The sequence below is a fragment of the Megalops cyprinoides genome, chromosome 14 (assembly GCF_013368585.1).
Source record: "Megalops cyprinoides isolate fMegCyp1 chromosome 14, fMegCyp1.pri, whole genome shotgun sequence".
Taxonomy (NCBI): domain Eukaryota; kingdom Metazoa; phylum Chordata; class Actinopteri; order Elopiformes; family Megalopidae; genus Megalops; species Megalops cyprinoides.
Window position 1 is genome coordinate 19085508 of NC_050596.1, and position 15119 is coordinate 19100626.

The window sequence follows — 15119 nt, forward strand, 5'->3', positions numbered from 1 at the left end:
TGGTGGAATGTTCTCCTTTTTTCTCCCTCTTTTTCACCCCCAGTGTGGAATTGCTAGCTGAAAATTGCACAGGAAATGAAAGGCACACTACAAACCATAGAATGTACAACAGGCAAGACTGCCAAGTTTACAGAGGGACAAGTGCATCTCTCACCAATGGCAACCAAGTAATCTACAGGCACCTGACAATATGCAAGGCTCCCAAAGAGGAAAGATGGCTGACACAGGCCCACCCTAACCTGGTGAGATGAAGTCAATTTGTGGCTCACCATGAAGGACTCCCAGTCACTGCCAGCTAGTGGCAAAACTGTCTTGAATCAGTGATGTTTCTGTCTGTGCTTAGCACTAATTCCTTTGGCAGATGAGGCATTTTGTAGCCCTAACAAAGTCCTCTCTGAGACCACAGGAACTACGAGAAAGAAACAAGATGGGGTCATTACACAGCTGTTCAACAAGCAGTTCACTCTCTCTTTCCTGAATACAGGCTACTTTGGTGTACAATGATGTCTTGAGTTGGTTTGGGTGACATAATATATATGCATGAACAAGCAATTATGCTCCATGCCCTCCACATGCTGCCTTACCCTCCTTGACCTTGATGACAAGCAATGGTGAAAGCTGACCTGCTCTGTGATAGCTATGACCTTCAGGTCTGTCAGGGGCTTTTGTCTTACCTTAGGCTGATCTAAAGACAGGCTGTTTTTCCAGAGAGGACACCCCCCAGCCCCTAGCTTCCACCCACTTCCTCAGTACCCACTGGCTACTTCCTTTTCCCATTTCTCTATTTCCCTATCACGGTGGAGATGGCAAAGCCAGATGTGGATTCATAAATACTCTGTGGCTCCTTTATGGAGCTCATGTTTTATTTCTTGCAGTTTATTCGAAAATCAAGTTCAATATTTCAAAACATGTTTTTTGCAGCATATGAGAAACAAGTCATATTTCAAGTCTTTCTATGAATGGTGAAAATAACTACAAGCAGTTTGGCTAAAATTAAATTATTTCACAAGAGCTGCATAGCAAAAGGCCAAATGCATGCATTTTATCCACGAGGCAAAACAGCTTTTCTTGACATAATTGTTTGTTATGTAAGCTGTCTATATTTCTCCTTAAGTTAGAAGAAAGAGGCAAATCTAGGACAGGAAAGGTAATCCTGACAGTTTAATCATCTCATCTATAAAAAACTGGTCTGGGTTGATCCTGTGCCATCAGCATCTGACTGTTTATGGTAGAACATCACAACTGCACTGACAAAGTGGAGCCCCCTGCTGGCTGGCAGAGCATTTCTGCTGCTCCAGAGTGCCAGGTCTGGGCCTGGATGATGTCTGTGTCCTGACTTTGCTCACACGCCCTGCTGTCCTGAACTCCTAAAACCTTGGCCATGAAGTATAATATTGTGCATAGCTGCCTTTCTGTCCTCTCCTGACTGTCCAGTATTTAGCAGCCCTCTATAACACATGTTACATTTCATTCTGATCAAAGGTTCAGAGATGGACAGCGGCTGAAGCCTGGCCCTGTCAGATCAAACTCACTCGCAAGCCTGACTTCTCAGATCACACTGACACAGGAGCCTGACTCATTCAGATCAAACTCGCTCATGGGCCCAACCAATTTGAAAGAATCACGCTCTGGGATTTGACTCATTCAGATCAAACTCGTTCATGGGCCCAACTCTTTCAGATCAAAAGCAGTCAGGGGCCTGACACATTCAGTTCAAACTCATTCATTGGACCAACTCAGTCAAATCAAATGCATTCGTGGGCCAGTCCCCATTTCATGTCAGTTTCACTCATTAGCCTGACTCATTCGGATCTGACTCATTCAAGGGCCCAGAGACTTCACTCTGGACCAGACGGGGCCAGTTCCCCTCCTCTGCTCTCAACAAATGACAAATGAGTGAGTAAACTGAGAATGACACTGAAATAATGGAGATTCAACAGCCTCCCAAAAGCCACGCCCCTCCCTTTAAATGGGCCACATTCCACTATTTTACTTCATTGTTGCCACCATACATTTTTCATCTGTGATTTATCTGAGGTGGAGTGAGCCAAGAGTTGTTTGTATTATCTAAAGGAACAGGATAGATTCATGCGGAAAATAATACATTGTAGTGGTTTAACATTTATGTCTGTTGGGAGGATACGTTCATACATTCGTCAGCAAATCCACAGGGAGCCAATTGTTGTTTGATTCATCACTAAGTGGGACCATTGTTATTTGCATCAAGTCTTTAGTTTCCTTGGAAACCAAAATGAAGGATGAAATAGTACACCCTCATTCTCCATGCAACTTTTAAAAAATGTCAGCTGTTGGGACAGTGCTCCATCCCATGAAGGTACTTCACTTAGGTGAAAGCATCTCTGCAGAAGCACACGTGGTTGCACTTTCCGAATATCACCAGTAAAGGGCTTGCTACGAGGTCGCCAGAGGCAGGCAGCTTTCCTGGGAACTTTCCATCAATGTAACAAAGCAAGCAGCAAGCTGTGACAACTGGTGAGGTGTGGCCTGTTCCCAAACACCAGCTCCCAGCAGGCTTCCCTGGTGTGCCCCTCCTGTGTTACTGCCTCCATTGACAAGACTAACACTTTTATTCATGAGTCTCTGGTCTAGGTATCAGGTTATTCTACGGGCATTGAGGGACACAATGTATGTCTAAACAATCAGGTCCATCCCACCATTTCCAGCAGTATGGAAATGTAACAGTACATTTTTTAAAATAAAATATGTCATTGTCAGGGTCATTGATCAGCATTTTTGTAGTATTTCTCATGATAATCTTACCAATGAGGACCTCTAGCTTGCCATTAGAAGTAAGATAAGTTCATTTAAAGTAACCCACACTAATGTCCTGGTAGGCCCAGGATTTGCACTAGGAAATTATTGTTTTACTGACAGTCCCTGCCCCCCTGGAGAGCTGTCACAGACTCACCTCTGTGAAAGGGGGTTAGGGGGCTGGAGTGCTGGGGTGCTATGGGGCCACCTGCTATGCGGAGGCATTGGGTAACCGGAACAGAAAGGTCAGCAGGTCTCCATCCATTTACCAGCACACCAAAGCAATGGGGGGTGCTGGTCCCTGTCCCTTAGCCAGCTGGGTCACAGGTCAGTGAGGTCAAGGTCAGAGAGGTCCAATCACATCCAGCAGCTCCAGCGTGTGGAAGGAAGGTGAAACTTCCGAGGGAAAACGATCCCTCAGTGACCTCTGGGGGCCAGCAGGGGGGTGTTGAGACAGCCACCTGGCCCTGCTCATCAGCACCAGTGCCCCCTGTGTATGCGTTCCTGTGCTGCCGTCATAACCATGGCGCCCCCTTCCGGCCAGGTCACATTATAGACACCTGCTTCCTATTAGGAAAGATGATTCTAGCCCCCTGCCACTGCTGCGCCCGCATACACTGCACTTTTTGACCCTGGTTTAAGTGGAGAGTTCCTCTCCGAAGGTGCCTTTCTTCTCATCATGTTTGTTTTGGTAAGGCCTCTGGACTCACATTGGCCTCACCGTGCGAAATGAATCAGCCAAACCCAGCCTGGGCAGCTCGCTGCTGAAACCACTGTCTTTCACGGCTTCACGATCGAGATGCGAATTGCTGCAAGCCCCTCTCTCTGCAGTTGAAACACTTAGTCTCTGTGTGTTTTCAGTGATCACTGTGTTTTACAGCATGCTTGTGTTAATGCTGGGCCCATGCCACTGACCCATGCTGGGTTCAGCAGGCTCCGATCAGACACCACTGCCAAACCCACTCATCCCACTCATATGAGCTTCCAGTATATGGTACACAGTGAACCAGATTCATGAAACACCTCACATAATAAATAACAGGAACTTTCCTGTGATCATTAATTTAATCAGAGACCAGTTTGGGAGTTCGATTCTGCAGTTTTTTCTGCAAACTTTCTTTAATATTACTCGTAAAAACTCTGTATTACCTTCTTAGCAAGGTAATTGTAACTCAAGCATGACATCATCTGGCTTGCTATCTAAATATTTAGCTGTGTGGATGCAGTCCATTTATCTAACATACTGTTGTATGCATTGCATCCCATGCTTGCCAACAGTGGCTGAAGGTAGATAGTGACGCAGATAAGTCAGTGCACACAAAGCAGTGCTACCCTGTTGTTGAAACAGTTGCTGTCTGAGATTAGAGTGATGGACAAAAAATAGACCCAGTATTTCTCTATGCGAGAGCTTGAGGTTGTTGTCAAAGAAGTTTTATTGAGGAGAAAGCAAACTCGTCTGGTGAAATGTCATATTAAAAGTATTGAAACAACAGTGCTAGGGTGGAATTAAATGGCTGAAGTGGTGTAGTTCCATAGTAGTTTGTGTCAAAGATGGTAAATATTTGTGAAATTGGGCAATAGAGGCAATAGTGACAGCAAGAGGTTGAGGGAAATCAAAAAATGGGCGGGATCTCTTTTGCTTCAGGGGTAAGACAGGTTTGGGGGCTGGAGTTTTTAGTGCTGAAAGTTCCCACGATGACATACAGAGACAAGGACAGTGAGAAAGAAAGACATCCACATATCCAGTATGGATTCCCTGTAGCGAGAGAGAGAATCCAGTACCAGCACCAAGTGGTAAACAATGATCACCATTTATACAGCCAATCCCCTCCTTCCTGAGGTACTGTGAGAGACTTACATCTGTGACTCAGGTCTGGCTGAAGCAATGAATTTTGTCAAAAATATATCAGTTACAGTCTCTGAATGCTGTGTTCACTACCCCAACACATATAAGCATGCATGCACATGTGTGCCCGCACACACACACACACACACACACACACACACAACGGCAGGTGGTAGAGAAAATGCAGTGACAACAATGGGGACTGGTAAAGGATCTGTGAAGTGGGACATGGTCTGGTGTAAGGGCCAGGGTGTAATGTCAGAGACAGGGTCTGGTGGACACGACAGCGTGCAATGTTAGAGACAGGGTCTGGTATAAGGGACAAGGTGCGGTATTGGGACAAGAGTCTGCTGTTCAGGGGAAGATGTAGCATTAAGGACTGGTATTAGGTACACAGTGTGGGTTTAGGGACAAAATATGAGGTTAGGCACAAAGATCTGGCTGATGGATGCAAATAGAGTTTCAGCTCCAGGCTCTTTCCAGAGAAGGAGAGCACAGTCTGTTCTCTTTAGCTCCTCAAACCCAATCACCCCCCTTGCTGCATACACGTGCGCGCACACGCACACACACATACACACACACACACACACACACACACGCACAAACTGCAATTCCAGCACCATGGTGACGTGAACAAGGGCTAGTAGGGAATATCAGTTAACAAATGATGTTCTTACAACATTTCGGCAACATGTCACCTCTAGAGAACGTTATGTATCAGTTGGCTGCATCAGATCACGGAGGGAATGTGAGCGCAGATGCGTTGATGTCGGAGCATGACATTTGCCTCTGGACAGCAGCGGTCTGGTGTATCCCGATCAGTGCTGCTCTTGTGTGTCAGCCCTGATGGACCTGCATGTGGACACTCTGTTCTGTGCTGCCACTGAGTGAGATTAGGACACTCTACACCTGTGAGTCTCACAGGGGAGGGCGTAGTGATGTCACCTGCATCTCTCTAAACACACCGGCTGTTTCCCGGACTTACTGTCTACAGCAGAACAGAGATGAGCCATTAAAACTGAAGAGACAGTTGTCCGATCAGCAATTTCTGTGATGGCCCTGATGTATCATGTGCTTAAAATATCCTTGCAGCTGGGCTGTCAGGTCAATGGGTCTAACGCTGTAAGACACTGAAACAAGAACATATCAGGAGCTGGAGATCTTCCAGATGTGCTCTGGCACTGGTGAAGATCTCTCAGCTGTGATTTAGGGTTGCTGGAGTAACACATCTTTGAAGATCTCTCATTTGGTAGTGGAGTGAAATCTCTAAAGACCTCTCAGTTGTGATTTGGTGTTGGTAGAGTCTCATATGTTGAGTGATCCTCTGCCCACAGGCAGTGATTGGGTTTGTCTGTGAAGTGACATCAGCAATGTTGTAACTACAAACATTCCTAACCCGTCGTATCAACTCCTATCTGACTTCTGTACTACCTGTGATTGGCTGTGAGCGAATATACTGCTGGTGTACGGGTAGCCATGCGGGACACACAGAGCACAAGAGCAGCAGTGTAGCATATGGGAGAGGAGCACAGTTTGTAACAGAAAGGTTGCTGGTTTGATTCCCTGCTGGGGGGCTGCTGCCGTGCTCTTGGGCAAGGTACAAGGTACCACAATTGCCTCAGTAAATATCCATGCAAAATTTGTAACCCATGTAAAAATCGTAGCCTATGTAGGTTGCTCTGGATAACAGGGTCTCCTAAATGACAATAATTTATTGTAATGAAATAATGTCATCCAGTAATTTGTAGTATGAAGTATGTACCAGGAGATACCTTTCTACAAACAAATGTGTCAAATACAATGCAGTCACATGTATGTGCAGGTGCGTGCATATATGCATGCATAGGTATGGGTGTGTGTGGGTGGATGTACATGCTTGTGTGTATATATGTGCGTGCACATATATGTGTGGGTGTGTGTGTACATATGAATGCATGCACGCATATTTGGGTATGTGTATGCGAGTGTGTGTGTGCTTGTAAACAGAACTGCAAAAGCAGCTGTCCCACTAGGAGAGGCAGGAGGCGGATGGTGTGAACTCTCCAGGGGGCGTTTTGTACAGGTGTGTTTTCTCCATCAGGAGGGGCAGCTCTCACCAGGGGACACCTCGGGTGTTTTCTCCATCTCCAGCCGAGGGACGGGGCCATGTGCCCCGCCTGTCAGCAGGAGGGGAAACCCGATCCACCCTGCAGTCCAGACCCTAGGCCCCGCATGGCCGTGACCCCTGAGCCCTGACGCCTGGGCTGAGTCTCAGACATGTCCTTAATGAGACGCAGTTCCACGCTGGCCTACAGGGTAGCCCTGACACCAACACACATGAGGTCTATGGGAGACAGACAGCACTACTACAGGTGACAAAAAATATCACACTGTAACAACTGGTAACATCATTGCTATGAACAGATACAAGAAGTGAAATGCCTTCTGCTTTTCTGCGATAATACTAGAAGGAAAATGTACAATATACAAAAAACGTGAAAAGAAGTTTGTTATACTTGCTTAGAGAGCATCCCGTGTATGCAAACACACACACACACACACACACACACACAAATATTCCTCTGTCATCTCTGTCTCACAGACATGGGCACACACACACACACACACACACAAACAGAACATGGAACACTGCTGACTGCCTTGTCCTTGAATCATACAGGCACTTACTGGTCAATAATAACATTAATAATGCACATATGCAATACAAAGACCCACTACACAGCCCACGCTCTACACGTGAACATAGATGCACACATGCTGCACACGGTGTGCTCACACTTTTTATCCTCAACTGAACTGCGGCAGAACATGCACCCGCGTGCAGGTTTGATGCCAACAGATCACCGATATGCTGTAGATCAGGATTATATAAACACGTGAGACCTGCAGTTGCTCTAGGTGTCGACTGGCCGCCGCTGACACTGATTTACCCAGCATGCCACAGTCAGGCTTGCCTTACACGTCTGTCCCCCCAGCCATAACAATGCCGGGAGCGAGAGAGGGTAATTGACATTAGAAACCTGTCATGTTATGATATGTGACATGAGGACAAGACACTTTTTCGAGGAACGCCCCCCCCCCCCCCCCCCCCCCCCACCCTGTTGCAGATTGCCAAATCTGTCCCATCGTGTTGTTCTAACCCCGTCAAGCGCAAATTAGCATTTTCAGGAGCCAGGCTGACATGTGAGCAGGAAGGTTAGCACATTATGGAAACAGAGCCTTCTCACGTGCACTGAAACAAAGGTTCTGTTATATTTTCCGTACATTGCTGTCCATGTCAGACAAGACAGATATTTCCCTGTTAACCTGCAGCACATACAAACTGTTGAAAGGTATAGGCCAATTGTTCAGGCTTTAAGGCAAACCACATTGGGGGCCAAGAAAAATTTACATGACATTGAAAAAGGAAGTTCACCCCTGGCGATTTGTTAATGATAGTCATGATTTTCATACCAGAATCACGTACCAGCAAGTGATCTAAGGGTGGTTCCATGGGTTGTTCCATAGGTGCTGAATGTATAGTGAATCCACACTGGTGGGGTGGAAATTGCTTAGCAACAGTACTGATTAGCAACAGTAATCAAAGCAAACTGGGCAATGAAGCAGCAAAGAAACAGTCACCTGATGATAGAAGGGCAAGGGTGAAAAACATTACTGATTATGGTGGAAAGCAACTACTTATTCTTGTAAAAAAATTGCAGATTATTATGCACACCCTGATTTCTCCAAATAAAATATTTTTGGCAGCTGTTATCTAAATAAGTTTGGGTTTATTATTTGAAGCATAATGGTTGTACCAGCATCAGCATGGCACATAAACTCTGTAAACAGAAGACAGCGTCACACAAGCGGCATTACTCACCCATTCCTCCGCGGCTGTTCTAAAAAGGCAAACAGTGACACCATGTGGGAAGAAAGTACACTACATGTCAAGTTGTCATTGCAGTCAGATGGGAGTCTCAGTACAGACGCAGGATTACATGTAAGCCTTGCTTTCCCTTCCTGTAATACTACTACAATTACTACATTACAATAACCAAACCTCATACTGAGCACTTTTCGATACCACTACAGTCTGCCCCATTTAAATGTTTGAAAATTACATAGTTCTTCCAAAAGGTTTGTGTGGAACCCAAAGCACTTTCGTCAGTGATATGGTCTTCATGAAAACCTGCTCCAACAGCAATCCTTATTTCTGTGTGCACTCTTAGTATTACGGCAGATCATACACTGACCCATGTCAGAGAAGGGCCTCCAAGCAGTGGTCCAGTCAGGACTTCATTCTAAAGTGGAAAAAGTGAATGTTTCCAATGATTAGTTTTCCTATGACCTGATGAGCGCAGACCCCATCTCCACATGAGTTCAGGGACAGAACCTCTTTCCTGTTACTCTGAACAGCAATATTTCCCTTGGCGGACTATGTACTCCAGCCTCAATCAAGGACAGATGCTAACTCAAACCTGAGAGACGTGCCACTCCAACAATAAAGCTGGAATTGAAAGTACTTCTTGGTATGTGTGCAAACATGCATGTGCATATGTGCCTACAAATATTATAGACCTGTATCTGGGGAGCCTTCTAAAAGGATTCTCTCAGTGACCCTATTAAAAACATTGAAAATATAAAAATAAAGAGGCATCACCCTGTCTTCATATACACAAAGGTAACAGAAAATAGTGCATCAAAGAAAAAAAACATCTTTCCAAGCAGCAGTATTTTAATATATTTGATTTGTATTGCTTTTTAATGTGTTTTTTTCAGAAACAATAAAGCCATACATTATAAAGCAAATGAAATTACACATACTCTGTACAACCAATGTAGCACATCCACATGTTGTAGGTCAGGATCTGTCCATAGGAGATGAGTACAGATCAGGACAGTGTGTTTGTACACAGAGAGATAGGCTATTTGTGAGCCCTATGGGAGTGGTTTACACCAGTGAAATGTCAGTTTCCAGTATGACAGTATGAGCACTGCTTACCAAGATAATACAACTAACAACGTAAAGGCCAGGGTGTGAAGATTCCTTGAAAATAAATAATTTAAAAACAGTCCCTTGTGGGACAGTGTTGGTTGGCAGGATTCAGTGAATGGCAGAAGTGACAAAAAAAAAAAAAAAACTGCAAGACTGTGAGGGACACATTTAGCGTCCAGAGTTTTGTCTGTCTATTTTATAGTATCACTCTTAACAAACATTATCTATACAAAACATGGGAAAAAAGCAACAGTCAACTTGAACATGCTTATCTTATCATCTACGCTTGCTGTGTCTAATTACACAAAGTGTATTTATTTACTCTTTTATAAATATATGTTTTTTAGTTGATCTTGCAGCTTTCAAGCGATAAGTGCTTTGCAGTCAGTCTTAATGGGGTAAAACAATTTGCCACCCAATAGGTGGTATATGGGGTAGGGGGGTGGTGGAGGGGTAGCAGTGGTCAATACCTGCAGTGACAGCTGATACACCTGCATACTCTAAAGGTGCATAAATGAATTCATACGGGCTTCTATGTAAATGCCAAGGGCTTTCTCTCACAACATTTTAAAAGTAGAAAGGTTGGACAGTGAGATTGCAGAAAAAAATGACTGACTGTCTTTGCCAAACAAAGATGCATTTCCATCCAAATCCAGCCAATAGATACTGCCACACTGACAGGGGTACTGTCTGTGTTTATGGTAATCTCTGTAAAAGTCTGAACCTTCTACATTTATTCATGGTTGTTGGGAGGGATTTTAAATTCCTGCGCATAAATAAAATCACAGCTAAAACACTGCAGTAATTTTGCGTCTCCGCGTGGGGCGATTGGGCAAACGCAGTGTAGGCAGTGTTCATTTCACAGCACGCTCCCTTCACCATGGCGAACACTGAAATCTGGCTCATCTCTGACATCACCACAGGGTGGCAGCACTCACAAATACAGCACCATCAATGTCTGACTGGATACGCTTCCATGAAAGATACTGCACTTCTGCTTTACTGAGTCAATATGGAAAAACTGTGTGACAGCTGTAGAGCATCCATTTCCTTAGTGACAGGGTTAATGCGCTTTATACATGCACATTTGAATATCTTTATTCTCATTGTAACAGGAACATAGATGTTGTGTCATTTTGAAACAATATAGATTAAATCGACTAAATGTTAGTTATTCTGTTTTTTTTCTTTTAATGTGAAGGGATTGTACATGGCAAATATGTAAAATAGTTCTGCTGATGATTTAGTATCCTCTATACATTTTATTTTTCAGACAAAATTGTTCCTTTAGGTAATTTGGGTAAATTACATTGAGCCCTGAACTTAAAATCCCCAGCAACGTCATATAACCTGAACAGCTTTTACAATGACAACTTTTTAACTAATGACTCACATTCAAGACTTTTTCATAGACATGGGAAATATTTTCTGATTTTACACTTGACATGTCAACTTCATTCAAAAATAAAAATAACTCAGTGACAAAAATATTCTAAACATAGTGACAAGCTTAACCTTACATATACTATACACCTTATGTTTAAATGTTTCTCACAATTTCTCCTCTTTGAAATCTTAAACAAAATAAAGAGCATTTTTCAGTTGCTTTAGGTAATCTTATGTAGACTATACATAATATGTATATATGAGATAACATAAAGTGACAAAGGAAAAAATAAATATTTTGTAAAGTCACTTTTTTAGTTAATGTATATATATATATATTTATATATGTTTTTGTTTTTTTACAAGCTTACTTTTCAGCATGGGGCATGTGCTTGCATGTGCGTGTGTGTGCGCATGTGCACGCGTGTATGCGCGTGTGTGTGTCTGTGCATTATGCATTCAAGCATGTCTGCATGTGTGAGGGAGTGTATGTGTGTGTGCAAGTGTGTGTGTGTTGGGGAGTAAGAGACAGAGAAGGAGACAGCCTTCTTTAAACTCTGCCCACCCCCCACCCCCCACCCCCTAAAAACAAAGCATAGCAAAGCGAAACAACTACAGACAAACAGTTCATTCAGGAGTCCTGTGTTCACAGGCAGGAGCAATCTCCCACTGCTGAAATCTACATGCTCAAGGATTAACTAATCAGGCCTGGATTAACTAATCTGGCATTAGTGAGATTGCCAACAGAAACAGAATTTGGACCACAGTGCATCTAACTATTAGAAATTTGGTCATTTTGGAGCGGGACAGAACGGTTATTTACAGTAAAGCCCTTTGCAACCCACAGTAGGCCCTGCATTTTCCACTCTAGATACACAAATGCCTTTGATACATTATTTGACTCACCGAGATAACATGCAATATGTCTTTCAATACTCATTGCAAGAAGGTATGGATACAGCCAATTTTCAGAAAAATACATATCAATACTCTTTATGTAGAAAGCATACTTTCGTCTGTTTTTTTTCAGCAGTCCTATTTTACAAAATATTATATGTTTAAAACAGACAATCCCATACTTACATCCTTGTCCTTAATACTTTCTAATCTTTGGTTGATCTATCCAAAAGCCTGACAGATTGCAGCTTCCTCATTGCTCCTCTTTGCTTATACAGGAATCTCCGACATCACTTCCTCTTCTTCTTACACCTGACAGAGAGGTGGAGTCTCCTTCCACTCCCACGGAATTTCCACACCCCCAGAAACTGCCAAACCCCCAAAACTGCCACACCCCCTCGCACTTCCTCTGCCCCACATTCAAGATCCACCCCAAGTCCTTCCAGTACAAATGAAATCAGGAATTAGGAACGCCAAAAGTCAAAATAAAGAAACACTAAAAGAGCTGTTCTCCAGGAAAAAAAAACAAACAACAAAAAACTGAACAGCAACAAAGGGGGGGGGGAGGCTTCATCGTTTCTGTGAGCTCATCACCTTGGAGACAAAGTTGACGATGGCGGTGGCGGGTTGGTTGGGGTCCATCTCAGCGAAGAGGTGGCTAACATTATCTGTTGTGCTTCCTTGTTTGCGAGCCACAAACCCAAAAAACCTGCCAAGTTTAAAAAAAATAATAAAAAAAACGTCATTAAGAGATGCCTCAGCTGGAAGCAGACACTGGACAGTACACAGGTACCCTGCACCTGAGTCTTCTGATGTCTGTCTTACATGGTGATAGTAACGTGGTGAAAAATTACTCTCCAGCTTCAAATAGCTCACTTTTTGGCAAAATATCACTAGTCAGAAAACAACAGAACACAAATCTCACAATAAACTGAAATTTTTCTCCTCCAAATTGTGCCATTGAAGAAGTAAATATTAAACCCGTTATCTGGTTTTATTAAGTCACATTTTTACATTGTTTAATCCAAGACTCAAAGAAAAAAAGAAACAGACTTTGACCAGACGGAGACATCCGTGCCTATTAGCGACACTGATCAGAAAGTCATATTTAGAATAACGATGCCTGTCTCTATGTCTTTCTCTCTTTTGCTATGTGTCTCCCTCTTTTCGATTATCATTTTCAAGGTGCTTTCTTGAGCGTGTCATCGTTCTCTCCCTTCCTCCCTCCATCTCCCTCTCATGAGTACCTCAAAGCAGCACATACAAAGAGTTTAAAAAAACCTCAGAGTCTGCTGGAAATTCTGTGACAGCTTATGGATCTTGCAAAGTCCCCCAAGGGAAGACAGCAGAGAAATATGTCTGGAGGTCCACTGGCGTTCTATACTTGAAAGCCCCATCACACACACCAAGTAAGTTACTAAGTGGAACATTTGTGGGATGACAAATAACATATACACTGCAAAATATTCTTGCCAAAGAGTGTTGCGTGCCTAAACATTCCCCTACATGACCAAAGCGCAGCCCTAAAAGCATTCTATGTGCATGAGAATGCCATTTTGGGTATTCTATCCCACTCCCTACTCCACTTTGCAACTCTAGTTGTTTCAAATATAGTCAAGCACATGAACTACAGACAAAAAAAAATGATACATCTTGATCTAGTGTCCAACAGGGAGGAAACGGGAAGGAGACAGATGAGAAACAGCAGGAGAGACAGAAAAAAGAAATCATACAAAAATGAAAGACAGACTTACTTCGCTGACCCACCCTCTGCTTTGCTCCACCTGTAGAGAAATGTAGACACATGAGGTAACTTCTCAGTAAAATAACAGTGTCCGTGTTAATATATCAGAGCAACTTTCAAGCTGTTTGACCATACTGCCACACTTTGAGATTGTGGTTCTGAACGGGCGTATCTCTTTGTAAGCACTACTTCCGTTATGGGTATGTTGCTTTCTAAACACTTACTTCCTCTCCTGGGGGTCAATGTCACAGAAAGTGACAGTGTTGATGGGGTAATGTCGCCTGAAGAAAATCCTGGAAGGAAAAAAATGAAGATGAGAACTGTGTATCTATATATGTATATATGTGTGTGTATGTGTGTGTGTGTGTGTGTGTGTGTGTGTGTGTCAAGTGTGTGAGCTAGAGTCTGCTCCTCTTTGGATATTCACAAGATCACAAGATAAGTCAACAAGTCTATGCTGGTCACAGGTAAAACTAAAAAACAACTCTTTTGCCATTCATAAAATACTATGTCAAGATGATAGTGTTGCCACATTACAGAACTGTGAAGATGTCATGCAAACTGGACCACACACTGCCACATCCCCTCGTGCGTGACCCCCCCCCCCTCCCATGAGCCTTTGGTGCAGGGTCAGCACTCACTTCCTCTGGTTGTCTGTGAGGGTGATGCCTTGTGTGGACACCTTGAAGTGGACAATGGTGGCGGCAGGTGGCGGATTGGCTGCCAGGGTTTCCGATATCGCCTTGGCAACAGCCTGGGGCCCGGTAAGTGACTCCATGTCCACAGAGTTTATGTAGAGGACGTTGCAGGCTGGGGGGAGCAGGGGAAAAGCAGGGGGGTCAGCATACCATAGGATCCCACACAGTGTGAAAACCCAACAGAAGACATGAGAGTGGGAGTGGGAACTGCGGGGTACTGTTGCGGTGGGGAGACGATGCAGGCTTTCTTCCCTCTGAGCCAGCAGCTGAAATACTGCAAGAGAGAGTTCTTTCTATTCCTACTACTCCCAGGATGACCAGAGCTGCCATTAACTCAGGCAGTGAGTCTAGATGTGTGCTGCTAGTACTAGAGTAATGTCAAATACACACAATCCAGAGTATATTTTTTTTCTAAAAGACACATTTCTAAAACATACAGTGATATCCATGTCACTGCTTTTAGCAAATATTTGTATTTTTAATTTCTACTTTCTATAAATCACCTTAGAAAAGGGTGTTTTGTATGACTTCTAATAAGAATCCTGATCATTATCATTATCATCACCATAATAATCATTGTCATCATAATATTGAATACTAAAATAATTACCTTTCAATATGCACAACTTAACCTTGGAATGTCTAGTTTCACACAGAAAACACAGCTGTATTTTTTTTTTAGTTTGGAGATGCAGTTAAAGGTTATTAACATCATGACAATAGTAAATATTAGTGAGTTTGCATGTCTGCATGTCCTTAATGCACTTCACTGTTATCAGCACTTCCATGCACTGTCTC

The 15119-nt window shown here is 43.4% G+C and overlaps 1 protein-coding gene across 3 annotated transcripts in view; it reads right to left on the reverse strand.

Annotated features, from left to right (window-relative positions):
* Positions 1-11913: 11913 nt before the first annotated feature.
* Positions 11914-15119, reverse strand: part of LOC118789537 (tensin-like) — a 130687-nt gene continuing 127481 nt past the window's right edge. For all 3 annotated transcript variants that reach the window (XM_036546006.1, XM_036546008.1, XM_036546007.1), the window contains 4 exons: positions 14265-14433; positions 13848-13916; positions 13634-13663; positions 11914-12588 (listed from right to left, as the gene is read on the reverse strand). In XM_036546006.1, the coding sequence (XP_036401899.1) occupies positions 12450-12588; positions 13634-13663; positions 13848-13916; positions 14265-14433 (407 nt within the window). In that variant the 3' untranslated portion in view covers positions 11914-12449. The remainder of the gene's footprint in view (positions 12589-13633; positions 13664-13847; positions 13917-14264; positions 14434-15119) is intronic.